We start from the raw sequence: 18,829 nt of genomic DNA, 5'->3' as shown, positions 1-18,829 counted from the left end.
TATTCTAACTGCTCGTGTTGTGCAAGAACTGCTGGAAGAGCGCGCAGTCACTCTCTTGGAGTGGCCGCGTCAATCCCTGGGCGCCAACACCATTTAAAATGTCTGGGGCTCGTTGAAAGTATCGCTGCCGCACCACCCCCTCTATCAGTCACCCGAGAATAGGCTTCGATCCACCATCGTCAGCGACTGAGACGTGCTGCGAATGAACACATCCCTGATCAAGTCATTCTACACTTCACTGCCTTCCAGGATGAGCGCTGTCATCGCTGCCTCTGGGGACATGACGAGATACTAACTGAAGTTCCGAGCGTGACGTGTCCGATTCCCCGCCGGCAGACAGACCCTGTCCGCCGGCGGGGAATTGTCTGATTGTCGCGAAAAATCACTTCCAGCTCATTGTCTTAACCTAAAATATTCCTTTAATCGTATCCGTTTGTTTCATCGTGTTCGACCCCCATAGTTATCATTGTTGAGTGTTTTGTTTTCATTTCGAGTCGAACAAAGACTGAGCACGTTGCGCGCACATCTTGGTGCGTCTTGTCGCTGCTTATTACGGTACCACATACGCGCTCAGTACCCCGGCCTTTCGAAAGAACAAACGAAGCATGCTGTCAAAACAAGTTTGTGGAACTCCATTATCGCCAATGAAGGCTCAGAGTTTGGCGACGCACAACGTTTAGTAAAGAATATCAGCTCAGTTCCCGCAGTACCGATGAAATCGGTGCACTGCCCCTGACAGTAGCGCGCTTCCCGACAATGCGGCCAGCGCGCGCCGCCGTAGCAGACGACGCAGATCACGACTCCGCCCCTCGAGCGTCTGCGCCTGCTCGAGCTGCTGCCGCCGCACGACTCCATTGCTTGCCGCTTCGCGATGCAATATGTTCCGAGTTTTCCCCTAAGTGTGAAACAGACTGTACACGCTTCTATTTGCCTTTAAGAAGATCGGTACGCTTGACGATTATTTTTATGGCTGCTATGCGGCGAAAAGGCAGCGTCTGCTTAACCATGTAAGTGACGCTGAGCAGGTAATTGGAAACGACATCGAATGTGCCGCCGGAATAATCGTCAGCAAATACGATGCGGCACATACATACGGCACATACGAGCTAAAGTCATTTTTGCAGTTTCTCACAATATGTTTGCTACAAATCCGTGTTCTCTCTGATGGCAACAACGGACTTCCATCGACACTGTGCGGAAATAAACAAAATATATCGCCGCATAGCACAAGTGCGCACACAACTTTAACTAGTACGTCCCCTACAATAGGGAATAGAGGCAGCAATGTAGACAGCTTGGCCATTTTTTAACAGTGCTCAAGAGACGGAAGTTGAAAGTATTAGTAATCATTCCTGCTTCAGCAATGCCGGCGCGACCAAGACGCGGGCGTGTATCGTCCAGTAACTCGATCGATCGGTGCAGTTGTGAAGCGGGAATGAACTCCGGTCATGTTCAATGCATCGTGCACATATTCAATTTCTCGATACGCGTGAACTTCGGCCACTGCTAGCGCATACAACAGAAGTGGTTTCCATTCTTGCGCAGTGCACACACAAACGAAACACGAGAAAGAAGACAGGACAAGCGCTCGTCGAACAACTTAAAGTTTTTATATGAATAAAAGGATTATGTACCGAGTAATTATTAAATTCATGTGGCTTACATATAAAAACCGTCATACACTCAGGAGTGATCAATGAACGAGCTCGCTTCGTTTGCCAGTTGTTTACTTCGCTCGGCGCACCGAAGTAATCCATGTCTGTCGCCTGCTTTTTTCGTACCATTTTCTTTTGAATCGGCAGAATTTCACTGGTGGCATCAACCCTTTCGTGTTAACGTTGCTGTCATGACAGTTAACAACACAATAATAATTTCCGGTCATCCGAAGAGGCGCCATCGCAAACAAGAGACGTTTCGCGCTCAGCGCGAACTGAACGCGGGCGCGACCGCTAAGGGAAGCGGCGGCGGAAACCTACACCTGCGGGTGGTTTGCCGGATGAGCGGGGGCGGAAACGTGAGCGGCCAGATCGGTGGCGCCAGCTGGGGGCGCGAAGCTCAACCACATAAACACAGAACCAATTACTATTGTTAGCTGCTAGTGTAAATTTTCGACAGCGGCGTAATCGTGTTCACAATCACGCCGCTGCCGAAAATTTGCACCAGCAACGAAGCAGAATATAGTACATTACTGCAATTTCAGCTGTGTATTTGTCTGGTTGGGCTCTACTCCACCAGGTGGCTGCACCACTCCGGCCACTCACGTTTACGCCCCCGACCATCCGGCAATCCGCCCAAACCACCCTCGTTTGCCGGAATATTGGACACGCTAAAAGTTTCCGTTGGCTCACGTGCCGGCGCCGACTCAGCTGTCAACTCCTGCAGCTGCTCTGCTCTGGGAGCAACAGGCTCTTTTTTTTGCGTGAACACGAAAACGCCACCAAAACTTGTGAGCCAATACAAGTGTGGCTTGCAAAACGATAACGTTCACATTCAACAGATACGACTGCAACTTCCCTTCGTTGCACGTACACTCTTTATTGTGGCAGACGTTGGAACATAGGCGAGCGCCTTACTACGCTATGCATTGTATTGTCCATTCTTTCCACGGTTATGGCAGCGCCAATTTCACTCGTTGACCTTGCTGCACGCACATTGCGCCGTAATGTGAACGTTGTTCGTTTTCAGACGCATTCGAACGTTTATATTTTAATTTTTCTTCCAGCACCAGGTTAACTGTGGAAGACACCTTAATGGTGCTTTGAGGCAGCTTCCAGAGGATCAATTCGCAAAAAAGCTACATGACCATGTAACCCATTAGTTTTGTTGTTTTATGATTCTATGCACATTGCAATAACGATCCTGTTTCATTTTATACACTTGATGTGGACGTAGTCTCAAGCAATGTGCACGTTATACATGACGCTAATACTTTAATCATATTTCGTTGTTTCATCGCATACCGCCTTGGATACTCTGCGAATTAGGTTAGTTATCTTTCCTCTTTTGCTCAATACGTGTAATGTATACATAGTCAGTTTATTATGCTAAGTAAATGGCCTTAGTTTTATATCAGGGTCCTTTACCTGTGTACATTCTTCTTGTACCTACTCATGTGATGTCTCACGATGTGACAGTAGTATGCGTAAGTAATAAATAAAAATAAAAAATAAATAATAAAACAAGTTGGTATGAAACGCGTGAGCGCCGCATACCCAATTTTACATATCCGTCACCTAAGTTGGCCCGACGATTGGTTTCGAACCTAGTTCCTTCATCACAGCAGCCAAACGCTCTAACCATTGGCCTCGGACAACCCAGTAACCCAAGTTGGAAGACGGTTACAGACAGACAAGACTGGACAGGACGCACGTGAAGTGCGTGAAGTACCCCAGGAATGCTAATCGAACTTAAACTAAAATCCAGCACATAAAATTATTTAATAAACGCTCCACACGTGCACATGTCACACCTGGTTAATTTCATTATCATATTCATCGCAATAATCACCATAACATGTAAAACATATCCTCAACGATTATACGCCCTTCATAGGAAAAATTGCTAATCACATTAACATCGCCGGTCACCTCCATAAAATGAGTGTGCCGCCATTTTTTTTTTTTTTTTTTTTTTTGTAGCATTCAAAGTGAAAGTTATGCGGGACGTCGAGTGCCATTCAAAGGTCGTTCTCTCGTAGGCCGCGGCGGTGCCATGCAACCCGCTGTACCTGTGCATCCCGGTGACCGTGGCTGCAAGCACGACCCTCCTGTTGCCAACATCATCATTCGCCATGGCGTACGTGTATGACCGTCTCGAGATCGGACCATGGGACCTGGTACGCCATCAAACTCCTTCGCACGCCTTTCCGTTCGACGAATGCCTTGACAGTGTGAGCAGTAGGAACATATGTCGCTCGTTCTTGTGTAAAATTAACTTCTCCCTTTAAACCCGCTCATGGCCAATGCATCATATGCGTACGGGAAGTTTATTACTCACATGTAGGAGTATCGATATATGCGGGAATAGCTGGGCGCTTTATCGGGCATTTCCCATTTCGCCAGCATCCTGGAGGATTGTCTCAATAAAAGTATCATATCATATAAAGTTTCAGCGGTGAATAGTTTAGCAAGCCAATTAATAATTAACTATTACTACAATAATAAAGTTATACTTGAAGAAAAAAAGATTCTCTGTGTTGTTTTTTGCTATAAATGTACTATCCATACCCAGAAGTAACTGTCAACAATTTTTTCCAGTTTTTTTCTTCACGTGAAACTGTGTTTGAGCGTTACAGGTTATACACTTTCTGAATACGGTAAACGAATCACACCGGATGCGCAACAATGCTGTTGTGAACACCTGAGGCAAAAATTACTCACTTCCACGCAGAAGGGAGCATATAACGCCGTGTAAAAGATCGCACATGCTCTCTTGCGACTTCTTCAAGCTCCAGCGATGACGTGAAATACTATATCTATAATGGCGTTTGGGAATGGACAACACAGTCAAGCACTCAGTTGGGAAAATTCACGTTGTAGTTAGTCCAACGCTTCGTATGCCCACTGCCAAGAGAATTGGCGCAAAAGATTTTTCACTGTACACTACAGCTCTAGGACAATCAAATAATTATGATGAACAGATCACTAGTAATCATTCTAGTAAAATATGGTCAATTTCGCAGATTGTTGTCAGAATTTGCGATTCTTCAAGCACTTTTTCCGAAGGCTTTGCCAAGTAACACCACATTGAAGACGACGAACCTTTGTAGGTTCAGCAAGCGAAGTTGTGCAGCTTTACATCCCAAGTCAATTTTCATATTAACCTCGTCGCAAAACCGTGATTCCCGTACTTGGGCGAACTTTGGAAGCAAGTCACGTGAAAAAACATTATTCGGCAAGGGTATACTGCTAAAAACCTGTGAGCAAGATAGAATATAACCGCGAGATTTTTCAAGCAAATCCGAGGTGGTCGAGCGACAAATCTAAGAAAGTTAACGTGGAACGACATCCTACAAAAATGCAAATGTCCTGGATTCGTTCCCATTAAAAAGAAGTTACGGCAGTGACCCTTCCGGCAATCTGTCCAAAGCTCATCATAGGCACGCCGGAGAAATGGATTCTTTAAGCTTTCCTGAGCCTCCTCCGACTTGCAAAAAACTTCATGCAATAAAAAAAAGTAGATTTTTGTATATTTTACGCAAGAAACTAGAGGTCAGTGATTGTTTCCAACGTTTGTAATTAAGCGAGAAACTTTAGATTTTGGCTCCACGTTAGATGTGAAATCTCTTCTCTCTCAGCCCCTACGTTCAGCAAATGCAAGCTTGGCGTAGAGTAGTGCCTTCGGCGCACTGGGTACACAACGTAATGTTACCATATAACGCTTTCGACAACGTGACCTAAGAATTTTTTAGCACAGCAGCCCATTCGCTACCCATTCGACCACTCACTGCCCATAGACCGAGGTAGGTGGGAAAACGGTTAGATACAAACATACATATATAGATACATGGCCCCCGGAAAGTGCGTGAAGTACCCAAAGAATGCTAACGGATTAAAGAATCGGAAAAACCCATCTCACGATTACTATTGACGGTAATGCATTTAGCGTTGAGTCAATGTAGCGACACAATGTACTACCACCGTCGAAACGGGTTATGAATGAGGCGTCTACTGCAGCGGGGACTCCTTTTTCGCGCTTCCCTAAGAGCACTCGGTGCCATCTGGCGATGCGGCCGCGAAGCCTGTGCGTGGCCTCTGAGACGAGCAGCGTCGCATGCCGGTGCCTGCGAACGCTGAGAATTGCTCTCTCGCTCGCCGCATGCTCAGTGACACACACTCAGTAACCCAAGTTGGCGAGAGGTTCATTGAAGACCGGACTATACCCAGTGCATTCGTAGCGCAGCTCCCTAAAGAGTTGGCCTGTAATGCCTTCTTTGAAAAGCGGAAGAGTGAATTTGTGGCGCAGCCTGCGAATGCGTCGGGGTGCTGTCATTGAGGAGCACTTGTAACGAGGATTCGATTCCGCTCAGCATCGCAGAAATTTACGGGATCTTTTCGTCCTTCTGGAGGCAGCACATTCCCAGTGGCACGTACAGTCGATATCAAAAGTTTATGGACCACCGGCACCAGCAAAAAAAAAATAATAAAATATATTGAAGCGCAGCTCCATAGGCTGGAATTGGTTTAATACTTCGTATTGGCCAAACATGAGCGTGTACGCATGCGCTCTATATTTCAGCAGGAATGCGCAGGCTGCGAAAAAAAATGCGGCACCTTTGTTCTCCGAACTCTTTATGTATTTATTTTGAAATGGGGTTTATTGCAGCTCGTTCGAGGGATCGCAGGTAGCTCTAGATCACGAGTCCTAGCGCTTTGCATCAACAACTCGAGCTCGTGTCTCGCGCCGCAGCGGTGGCAGTCCGCACAGTGCCACATGCATATTACACACTACAACTTCCCCCGCGGCGAAGAGGAGCCATCCTGGCGACCTAAGGTGATGATACGATAAGGGGGTCGTGGTACGGCTTTAGGCGGCTGACGTGAACGGTCTCGCGGCCATGGCGGCGTTTGTCCGAAGATGGCGTCACCGGTTCGACCACATAATGCACAGGCGAAGTACACGCGACGATCCGGTACGGACCTTGATATTTTGGAGCAAGCTTTGGGCTAAGGCCTGGAGCTTGGAAGGGCAGCCGAAGCCAGACGTGAGAGTCCACGGCGAAGGATTGTGTGGGTTGATCGTTGTCGTGGCGATCTTTGTGGATTCCTTGGGTATCCGACGTGAACGAGCGAGCCAGTTGGCGGCACTCTTCAGCATGGCGAGCAACTTCGGAAAGAAGGGTGAATTCAGAGGCATCCGGGTGATATGGTAGTACAGTGTCGAGGGTAGTGGATGGTTCATGCCCATAAAGAAGGAAAAATGGTGAGAAGCCTGTGGTAGCCTGAACGGTGGTATTGTATGCGTACGTCACAAAAGGAAGGACATCGTCCCAATTGGAATGATCAGACGCAACATACATGGTGAGCATGTCCCCAAGAGTGCGGTTGAATCGTTCCGTTAGACCGTTAGTTTGTGGGTGATACGCCGTAGTGGTGCGGTGAATAGTGCGGCACGCGGCGAGTAGCTCATTAATAACTTCGTACAAAACACGGCCTCGGTCACTGAGCAGTTCTCGCGATGCGCCGTGCCGTAAGACGAAATGCCGTAAGATGAATGCGGCGACGTCGCGAGCAGCAGCCGAAGCAAGTGCAGCAGTTTCAGCATATCTTGTGAGGTGGTCTACTTCGACAACTATCCAACGATTTCCGTTAGCACTGCATGGAAAAGGCCCATAACGGTCGATGCCAACCCGATCAAAAGGACGTGCAGGACACGGTAAAGGTTGCAGAGGGCCTGTCGTATGAGAAGATGTCTTGCGTCGCTGACAGGCTGCACATGACCGAATGTATTTGCGGACATAAAATACATGCCGCGCCAGTAGTACCGCTGGCGGAGCCGCTCGTAGGTTTTCAGGACGCCCGCATGAGCTTGTTGTGGGTCTGCATGGAAATACGTGCATACGTCGGAACGCAAATGGCGAGGGATGACTAGCAGCCATTTGCGACCGTCTGGCTGATAGTTTCGGCGGTACAAGATGGCGTCCCGTAGCACGAAGTGGGTGGCTTGGCGACGAAGGGCTCGAGGGCATTTAGACGTTGAAGGACTGCTAAGAATGTGAATGAGAGACACAATCCACGGATCTTTTCTCTGTTCAGACGGCATGTCAGTAACAGCAAGCGTAGCAACCGGGCACTCTATGGATGAAGGTGGCGTTTCGTCGGAACGCATGGGCGAACGGGAGAGCGCATCTGCATCAGAATGTTGGCGCCCGGATCGATAAATGACGCGAATGTCAAATTCTTGGAGCCGAAGAGCCCAACGTCCAAGACGCCCCGACGGGTCTTTCAATGACGCAAGCCAGCAGAGCGCGTGGTGGTCTGTCACAACGTCGAACGGACGGCCATACAAGTAAGAGCGAAATTTGTTTAAGGCCCAAACTATAGCCAAACATTCTTTTTCCGTGACAGAATAATTGGATTCTGCTTTCGTGAGAGCACGACTCGCATATGCAACCACATATTCTGGAAAGCCAGGCTTCCGTTGTGCAAGGACGGCTCCAAGACCAACGCCGCTGGCGTCGGTATGAACTTCAGTCGGTGCACTCGGGTCGTAGTGGCGTAGAACAGGCGGTGAGGTAAGCCGACGACGCAAAGTGGTGAAGGCTTGGTCACATGCCGGAGTCCAGTCGCGAAGGTCACCAGGGCCAGCCAGGAGCTTCGTCAGGGGAGCGATGATGCAGGCAAAATTGCGCACAAAGCGTCGAAAATAAGAGCAAAGACCGACAACACTTCGGAGCTCTTTCACTGTAGTCGGCCGCGGAAATTCTGCGACAGCACGAAGTTTGTCAGGGTCGGGAAGGACGCCGTCTTTGGACACGACATGGCCAAGTATGGTCAGCTGGCGGGCTCCGAAGCGGCACTTTTTCAAGTTAAGTTGAAGGCCGGCGGTGGTAAGGCAAGTAAGGACTTCGCGTAGACGAGAGAGGTGAGTGGTAAAATCAGGGGAGAAAACTACCACGTCGTCTAAATAACACAAGTACGTCTTCCATTTGAGGCCTCGTAGAATATTGTCCATCATCCTTTCGAATGTCGCGGGTGCATTGCAGAGGCCGAATGGCATTACTGTAAACGCATACAGGCCATCAGGCGTAATAAAAGCTGTCTTCGAGTGGTCGGATTCATCCACTGGCACTTGTCAATAGCCCGATCGCAAGTCCAAAGAAGAAAAGAATTCGGCACCATGAAGACAATCCAGGGCGTCATCTATGCGCGGTAGAGGATAGACATCTTTTCGTGTAATCTTATTGAGGCGACGATAGTCCACACAGAAACGAATCGAGCCATCTTTTTTCTTAATGAGTACTGCAGGAGATGACCAAGGGCTGCAGGATGGCTTGATAACACCACGTTCAAGCATGTCTTCAACTTGCTCGGCGATGACACGACGCTCGGTGGATGACACGCGGTACGGACGCTGGCGTAATGGTGCGTGATGTCCCGTATCAATGTGGTGGGAGACGGTACTTGTGCGGCCTAATGATGCTTGGTTGCAGTCAAAAGAGGCGTGCAAATCATTTAAAAGAGTAATAAGCCGCTCACGTTGTGTCGGCTCGAGGTCATCGGCAATAGAGCGACAAAAAACATCCGGTGATACTCGGTTAGATGGCACATGGGATGCCAGTGCTGTTACGTTGGCAGTATCCACGTCGTCGGGAACAATAACTTCAGCGTCCACAGTCTGGATGGTAGCAATAGTCTCGCCACAGTGCAAAGCCAAAGTGTACGAATTTGGGTTAGAAATCAGTATTTCTGCAGCCCCATGGTGAACCGTGAGGAGGGCGAAAGGCAACAATATAGGCTGGCGGCGAATGAAGACGGCAGCGGGTGAAAACATGACCGTCGCTTCGGCAAGCGATGCGCATGAAAGAGGGACAAATACCGCGCTGTGAGGGGGAAGGTCAGTATCTGAAGCTACACAGATCCTGGTAACATCATGAACTTGAAAGTCGTGAGATAACAAATCGCACAGAACGGAGAACTGAACCTCAGCACGTGCACAGTCAATGACGGCGTGATGGCGCGACAGAAAATCGCAACCGAGAATCACATCGTGGGAGCAACAAGTTAGCACAAAGAAATCAATCGAATACAATATGTCTCGAATCAGCACCCTGGCAGTGCACATAGCGACTGGCTGAACTTGTTGTGCACTGGCTGTTCTAAGCAATAGTACCGGAGGCATCATGGTCACTTTCCGTAATTCACGGCAAAGTTTCTCACTAATCACGGATACAGCAGCACCTGTATCGACGAGCGCAAGACATTTGATGCCATCAACAGACACTTCAATAACGTTAGCGGGGAAAATACGAGGACTTTGATGTTCCGACGATGACGCAGTTAGTGCCTCAGGAACTGCGGAAATCAGTTTTCCGCCTCAGTAGTACTGGCACTGGGCCTACGACGCATGGGTGAGAGTGAGCGCCGACGAGGGGAAGGCGAGCGACGAGTATTGTAGAGCTGGTGACTGCGGTGCTGGTATGTCATCAGCAGCGTAGACTTCCGGTGGTGGTCGCTGAGGCATACGGTATGGTCGGAAGCCGGAGCTGGGTGGTCGCGCGGTGCCCACGAAGGCCGGCAAGCGCCGGCGGCAGAAGCGCGCTACATGTCCCGGTGTACCGCAGGCATAGCATATTGGGCGGTTGTCAGGAGTGCGCCAAGGATTTGTGCCTTGCTGCTGTGCGCTGAAAAAGGGAGCCACCTGCTGGCGAGGCGAAGGCGGATGAAAGAACACCGGCTGGAGAGGAGCTGAAGGCGGAGGAGAGAATCCCGGCAGACGAGGCGCCCGTGCAGCGACTTCAGCATACGTCAGAGGCGCGGCCACGGGAGCCGGCTGACACGGAGGTGGAAGAGCTTCGGTCACTTGCTCTTGAATTAGTTGTCGGATCGCTGGAGCCAAATATTGAGAAGGCTTCTCCGTGGTCGGCAAAATCGAGAGCTGTCGCGCGACCTCCTCGCGCACAAATTCTTTTATTTGCGTCAGCAAAGTTGTGTGGTTGTCGCCAATAACCAATGCTGCTAACGAATCTTCCGTAGGCGGTGGGCGCCGAGCTAAGATGCGTTGTTTCCGTAGCTCGTCAAAACTTTGGCACAAATTGATAACTTCGGCCACGGTACGCGGATCCTTCGCTAACAACATTTGAAATGCGTCCTCATCAATGCCTTTCATAATGTGTTTTATCTTGTCCTGTTCCGCCATTGACGGATTCACGCGCTTACACAGGTCAATGACATCTTCGATGTAACTTGTGAACGTTTCACCGTGATGTTGCGCGCGCCCCCGTAAGCGTTGTTCTGCGCGAAGCTTGCGCACAGCGGGGCGCCCGAACACTTCTGTGAAACTTGTCTTGAATCTGCTCCACGTTGTGAAATCGTGTTCGTGGTTTCGGAACCAGAGGTTCGCGACGCCGGTTAAGTAAAACAGCACGTTGTGCAACTTGGTGACGTCTTCCCACTTGTTATGCTGGTTCGCCTCTTGATAAGATGACAACCAATCCTCCACGTCATGATCATCGGTGCCGCTAAAGATGGCAGGATCACGCTGGCGCAATGCACCGGAAACGATGACCGTCGGAGGCTGTGGTGAATCTTCCTGGGTGGTTTCGTCAGGCATGGTCGCAGCAGTCGGTAGCGTCCGGCTTCGGAGTTCCAGTTTTCAAGTTTACCCCGCACCTCCACCAAATGAAATGGGGTTTATTGCAGCTCGTTCGAGGGATCGCAGGTAGCTCTAGATCACGAGTCCTAGCGCTTTGCATCAACAACCCGAGCTCGTGTCTCGCGCCGCAGCGGTGGCAGTCCGCACAGTGCCACATGCATATTACCCACTACAATTTATTTATTTATTTATTTATTTATTTATTTATTTATTTATTTATTTATTTAAAGATAGCTTACAGGCCCGGGCCTAGAGGCATTGTGTAAGGGGGGAGCGTACACTCAAAGATTATACAATAATTAGAATACATATGTGATCACACGCATATACAAAATATACAGTGAGAAATGCGCTAACATACAGTAATGTGGTGTCAAAATTGTACAAAGGACAAACTGCGTGCTTTTGAACGCAAAAGGTCAGTGAACAAAAAACTTTCACCAAGTAAAATATAATCTATAGAATTACAGAGCAAGCGGGACATATTTGGCTATAACAAAACAGTATTTAAGGGATAGTAGCACAATAATAACGGGAAACTCAAGAAAAGATAACACGTTAGGTTATGTAGAGTTGGAAAAATGCGTCGTTAGAAGATGCCGGAAACTTTCCTGGTTACTCTCATAAGCGATGGCGTTAGGATGATTGTTCCAAACGCAAATGGCTCTTGAAAGAGTGGAATAGCTAAATGAATTAGTCTTTCCGTAGATGCGCATGAAATTGAACTGATTGTACAGCCGGTGTGGCCTGTAATGAGGAGCTTCAAGAGGCAGAACTGATAGCGCTGCATTATGGACATATTAATGAATTAATGATAGCATGACTATATCACAGCAATCATGCAAGAACTGTAGTGAGAGGTCGAGCTTGTGTTATGCTTTTGTTATAGTCATAACAACGTGAAATAAAACACGCAGCTCTATTCTGAATAGATTCGAGTTTTTGATCAAGTATTTCTGATGGGTAGACCAGACGGATGGGGCGTATTCAAGCTGAGGTCGAACAAATGTTAGATAAGCTAGTTACGAATGTCTCTAGTAGAATTATGCAACTTGCCTCTTATGTGCCCTAATGATCTCGAAACATTGGCGCATATGTATGCAATGTGCGTTGACCATGAAAGAGTCGAAGTTAGGTGAACACCAAGGTATATATATTGAGTGTCATGCAAAATAGTGATGTTACTTATGTGATAAAGAAACGTTGATTGAATATGCTTGTGGCTAAAAGGTAATTTTACATTTAGAAAGGTTAAGCTTCATTAACAAAGTGTTAGCCAAAGAGAAATAAGTTCTAGTTCTTTTTGTAGGATTGTATGATCATCGGCACATTTGATGGAACGATAAAGAACGCAGTCGTCTGCAAGAATGCGCACGTGTGAGTAAATCTTAAGTAAGAAATTAATGTATATTAGAAATTGTAATGGCCCAAGAACGTTGCCTTGTGGTACACCTGAAGTAGCGTGCGAAAGAGGAGAGGAAAAATTATTAGCTGCTGTGAAGTGCTGACGATTAAAAGAAAATTGCGAATAAATGGTAATGTAAGAAATTGTAAGTTAAGAGCAGATAATTTCAAAATCAAACGGCAATGTGCTACGAGGTCAAACGCTTTTGAATAGTGTAGAAAAACACAATCAGTTTGTAGGTCCTCTTCCATGTTAGTATGCAAATCAGTTGTTAATTCTAACAATTGCGCTTCACAACAGAAATTTTTCCGATATCTGTGGTTGTACCGTGACTGTTGATCACGACTGTACCTTTAGTCACCCAAGTTGGCGTCAAAGACGTTCATTGAAGAGCCGCACAACTACTGGCTGATACCCAGTGGCCCTAGTTGGCATCACAGAGGTTCATTGAAGACATACACAGACCGAGTGGCGCACACGCAGTGCTCCAAGTCGGTGTCAAGGAGTTTCGTTGAACAGGGGAGCATGCCCAGTCCCGCAACTACAGTGATGGCCCGTGTTGTCGTGCAAGAGGCTACTTGAAGAGCGATGCATAGTGTTGCCATGCAACAGACGCCCGAGAGACCCGCCGAGCATGAGACTGGTGCAAGGGAGGGTGAAGACGGGCATTTGGGCTTTGCACGAGCAGTTTCCCTGGCCGCGCTGCTCTTGTGTATACATCGTAATTAGTTCTTTTGTCCGTGTCGCTCCACACATAACCATACGCGAGCACTGCCACATACTCAGTCACCTAAGTTGCTCCTATAGTTCGTTTCGAACCCTGTTCTCTCAACACAGCAGCCCGATGCGCTGCCCGTTCGGCCATAGACAGCAGTTTACACAGGTATGCGGAAAAACGGTTGGAAAGAAGCATACATTGATATTTAGCAGATGGAAAATGCGTTAAGTACCCTAAGAATGCTAACGCATTAAAAAATCAGAATTCAGTAATTGAGCATTTGACTTCCTTGAAAGTTCAAGGGGAAACGGGACTAAAGGCGTGCTTGTCTCAAAAAAATATCCCCACTCCCACATGCAACTCAGCCAACGGTTTTAAGACAATAGTAATCACAACTCTGTTCTACTGAAACAGTATTGAAAAATGAAGTAAATAAACAAAGAAAAATGAAACTACAATCCACTATTACTGTTCTAGTTATGCAGAAATTTTTAAATAATAAATATTGACACGTGTACATATCTATTTTTCCGGTGACCGCTTTTCACCATCTAACAAATGTTATCGCTCAGTGCGGGACGTGCCCGCATGTATCGCAAGTTTCTCGAACGTAATCGATGTTTCTATCTGCTCGCTGTTGTCACCGAAGCTTCTGTAATCTGAATGCATATGTGACGCAAATCGTGTAGAACTTTCTGGAAGACACGCGGGCACAAGAGATTACTCTGGAACAGTCAATGATTCATGTGTGAAAGCCGACGCGCTTGACCGGCAGATTTTGACGATCGCTGACTGTGTTCACCGCTATCGTGCTTTGAGTGTAGCCTGTTTTTGTGGGCACAGGTTCGCACAATAAAAGTTACTTTCATCATTCACAATATTGCTACTCTGTTCTTTACCGACACTAGTACGTGATAATATAGTGCCGTGTCTAGGGGCAAGGTCGGTTCGCGACCGTAAAATAGAAAAAATGGAGAAAATCCGGCGGTGGTCGTGCCGGGAAGAATTGTACGCAATTGTGACGTAAGGAAGGGCAATGTCCCATTCGTGGTGGTCCTTGGAAACGTACTTTGACAGCATATCGGTAAGAGCATATCGGACAGCATATCGGTTTAACCGCTCTGTCAGGCCATTCGTTTGAGGATGGTATGATGTAGTCAGATTGTGTTGAATGGAGCAGGAACGCACAATGTCGGCGATAACTTTCGAGAAGAAGTTACGACCACGGTCAGAAAGCAGCTGTCGCGGGGCGTCATGAAGTGATATAATGTGACCCAAGAGAAAGTCCGCGATGTCAGTGGCGCAACTGGTAGGAAGAGCCCGCGTGATAGCGTATCGGGTGGCGTAATCAGTTGCGACGGCTACCCATTTGTTCCCAGAGGATGACGTGGGAAAGGGACCAAGGAGGTCTAATCCAACACGAAAGAACGGTTCCACAGGGACTGTAATCGGCTGGAGATGACCGGCAGGTAGCACCTGAGGTGTTTTCCGACGCTGGCAGGGATCACAGGCAGCAACATAGCGTCGGACGGAGCGAGCGAGACCAGGCCAATAGAAGCGGCGGCGGACGTGGTCGTACGTGCGGGTTACCCCAAGATGTCCTGCAGTGGGTGCATCATGCATCTCAAAGAGCACAGTCTGTCGTAGAAGTTTTGGCACGGCAAGAAGATCAGGGCCGTCAGGGAGGAAGTTCCTTTGGTACAGAATGCCGCCCTGGATACGGATACGTCGGTAGGTGTAGAGCGCAGACGCTCGATGAGTACTCGCAGCGATAGGTCTCGATACTGCTCATCGGCGATATTAGCGAAGACAGACACAGAGAAAATGCCGTTGGCGGTACTACTGTCGGCGTCGTCAGGCTCATCTACCGAGTAGCGAGACAGGCAGTCAGCGTCCTTGTGTAGTCGGCCAGATTTGTGGGTGACAGAGTGCGAATATTCTTGGAGGCGTAAGGCCCAGCGACCAAGTCTTCCTGTAGGATCTTTCAGTGAGCATAACCAGCAAAGCGCGTGATGGTCTGTGACAGAGGAAAAGGGGCGGCCATATAAGTATGAGCGGAACTTCGCAACCGCCCAAACTAGGGCCAGACACTCACGCTCAGTGATGGAATAGTTGCACTCCGCGGGTGAGAGGAAACTGCTGGCGTAAGCGATAACACGGTCATGGCCGCGTTGGCGTTGTGCCAGAACTGCGCCAATTCCGTGACCGCTGGCATGAGTACGGGCTTCGGTAGGCGCAGAAGGATCGAAATGGACCAGAACGGGAGGCGTTGTGAGAAGGTCGATCAGAAGCGAGAATGCAGAGGCCTCGTTATCACCCCACTGGAAAGGGGCGTCTTTTTTGAAAATCTCGGTTAGTGGTCGTGCTATGGCCGCGAAATTTCGAAATTTTTCACGCAATGGCGGAAGTACGAGCAAGGGCCGATGAAGCTGCGCACATCTTTGACACACTTTGGAACAGGGAAGTGCGTAACAGCATGGATCTTGCCTGGGTCCGGTTGCACTCCGTTCGCGTCAACGAGATGTCCAAGGACGGTAATCTGACGATGGCCGAATTGGCACTTCGATGCGTTGAGTTGCAGACCGGCTCACCGAAAAACGTCCAGGACTACTGAGAGGCGCTCGATGTGCGTAGCGAACGTTGGGGAGAATACTGTAACGTCGTCCAAGCAGCACAGGCACGTGGACCATTTGAAACCGTGAAGAAGGGAGTCCATCATGCGTTCAAAAGTGGCAGGAGCGTTACATAGAACGAACGGCACCACTTTGAACTGATAAAGACCGTCGGTTGTTACAAAGGCAGTCTTCTCGCGGTCGAGATCGTCCACGGCAATCTGCCAGTAGCCGGAGCGAAGGTCAATAGAGGAGAAATAGCGAGCACCGTGGAGGCAGTCAAGGGCGTCATCAATCCGAGGTAGGGGATACACGTCATTTTTGGTAACCCTGTTAAGGTGCCGATAATCCACGCAAAAGCGCCATGATCCATCCTTCTTTTTTACCAGTAGAACAGGTGACGCCCATGGACTACATGACGGTTCAATAATGTTCTTAGCAAGCATTTTGCGAACTTCGGCGTGAATAATGTGACGTTCAGCCGGTTATACTCGATACGGGCGGCGATGAATAGGAGGGGCATCGCCGGTATTAATGCGATGTTTAACAGCTGTAGTTTGTGCCAAAGGACAATCGTTAAAGCCAAAAATATCGTGGTAGGAAAACAGAACGCGGTAGAGCTCACGAGCGTGCTCGGACGGCATGTCGGGCGCGATAATAATTTTCTGTAAGTCGGCGATGGTACAAGTTGCCGACTGCGATGGTAGAGGAGGATCTGCTGAATTGTCGTCTACTGCAATAGATGCTACTGAGTGATCCTCGAATCAGCAAAGCTGGACCAGAGACATCCCGCGTGGCAGCACTTGTGTCGTCAAGCCAAAATTGACCACTGGCAGGCAAACGCAATTAGCCGTAATAGATAAAACTGTGTGAGGTACTGTGATCCCGTGTGTAAGGAGGACGTCTTGCATAGGAGCCGTGGTGTAGTGACCGTCGGGGACTGGTGGGGATGACACTAAGTCAACGTAAGTCAGTGCCGAAGGTGGCAAGCGAACGAAGTCGACGGAACTGAGGCGACTGGGGTGTGGTTCAGCAGGATCCAGAACAGGCAGGTCAAGGCGGAGAGTACTGGCGGAACAATCGATGAGAGCAGAATGTGCGGAGAGGAAGTCTAAGCTGAGGATGATGCCGTGGGGACAGTGGGCGATGACTGTGAATAGCACGATTGTTGAGCGATCGGCGAAGGAGACGCGGGCGGCACACATACCAATTACGGGGGCTGTTCCGCCATTGGCGACACGGACAACAGGCGTCGTGGTGGGCGTAATTATTTTCCTCAGCCGGTTAAGAAGGTCAGCGCTCATAACCGACAAATGCGCTCCAGTGTCTATGAGAGCAGATACAGAAACACCGTCTGGGACCACCACGACTGGGACATTGCCCTTCCTTACGCCACATTTGCGTACAATTCTTCCCGGCACGACACCGCCGGATTTTCTCCATTTTTTCTATTGTACGGTCGCGAACCGATCTTGCCCCTAGACACGGCACTTCCTCCTGCTGCGACCTCAACAAGCGAGTATGCGCGCGACGCCATCGCCCTCGCGGACCATGCACACCAGCTTGCCCGTACTCGACTGACGGCCTCGCAAACCACTCAGCAGCGTCAGTACAACGCCTGCCACCGTGACGTACAGTTTTCGCCCGGTGCGCTCGTGCTCCTGTGGTCGCCCTCTCGTCACGTCGGTCTTTCGGAGAAGCTCCTTTCGTGATATACAGGGCCCTACCGCGTGCTTTGCCAGGTGACGCCTGTGACGTACGAAATTGCTCCTTGCGTTCAACCTCGTCCTCTACTCTGGCATCTAGTGATGTTGTGCACGTCAGTAGGCACAAGGCCTACTACACTGCTTCCGAGTCCGGCGTTTAGTCGCTCCGGGACGGCGCTTTTGCCGCCGTGGGTAGTGCTACAGAACAGCATTTGCCATGACCACGAGGCGAGCAGGGTGAAGACGACGACGGCGATTAGAGGCTAGCGCGTACTGTTGCCTCTTGGCCAAGTGCGGCGTATTGCCTTGTAAAAATATACTTGTATATAGCTTTTCGTCTGCATCTTCCTACGTAACAATATTCATATAACCAGTAACTGAGCGCAGTGCAAAGGTATACTCATTGCAAAGGTACCAAAGTGGCACAAATTCGTATGCCAGTAAATATTATTAAAATGCAGAGTAACAGGCCAATACTCATTATAGAAGAAAGGTCTGTTACGTTTCGCCTACAACGCGCGGTATAGCCGGCGCGGATGCAACGGACGCCGGAGCTTCCTTCAAAGCGGCGGACATTTTGGCCCGTTCGGAGCTCCCGCAGTCTCCCCGCCAAGCGCGTCCAGGCGTGTTTCAGTGCCACGTGTCTTCGTGTGTGCGTGTGTGTGTGTGTGCCCACGCTTGTCAAAGCGCGGCAGCCGGGGAGAGGAGCTCCCCAAGTGTGAAGCGAGGAGGTCTGACAGGCGCCAGCTTGGCGATGCGTCACTACACTCGTCTCAACGTGCCTCTCAGTCTGTCCGTACCCGCCGTCACGTGGTCTCGTCACGAGGCCTTCCTTCTTGCCCTCAACTGCGAAAGTATAAGAGCAGCTGCCCCCGGACGCCAAGAGAGGCTCCGATTTCTTCCGTTGAGTTACGTGCTCTCCCGTCTCTCCACTTCGGTCGACCTGACCGCCCGCTCTTTTGCGATGCTAGAATAAACAAGTTGTTCTGTTACCAGTCTACTCATGCTTTGCCGGGACCTTCGGATGCTTCCAGTGCCCCAGGCCGCCAGGCCAACGCTACCCTTGGGGCTTGCG

At 49.2% G+C, this 18,829-nt stretch overlaps 1 protein-coding gene across 1 annotated transcript in view; it reads left to right on the top strand.

Moving 5' to 3' along the window:
• LOC126529853 (Na(+)/citrate cotransporter-like) overlaps positions 1 to 18,829 on the top strand; it is a 92,462-nt gene that overhangs the window by 63,049 nt on the left and 10,584 nt on the right. Inside the window, exon 8 of the mRNA XM_050177319.2 lies at positions 3,698 to 3,835. Within this exon, the coding sequence (XP_050033276.1) occupies positions 3,698 to 3,835 (138 nt within the window). The remainder of the gene's footprint in view (positions 1 to 3,697; positions 3,836 to 18,829) is intronic.

This window comes from Dermacentor andersoni, chromosome 5 (assembly GCF_023375885.2).
Source record: "Dermacentor andersoni chromosome 5, qqDerAnde1_hic_scaffold, whole genome shotgun sequence".
Taxonomy (NCBI): domain Eukaryota; kingdom Metazoa; phylum Arthropoda; class Arachnida; order Ixodida; family Ixodidae; genus Dermacentor; species Dermacentor andersoni.
This window is presented reverse-complemented; position numbering and strand designations above follow the sequence as displayed.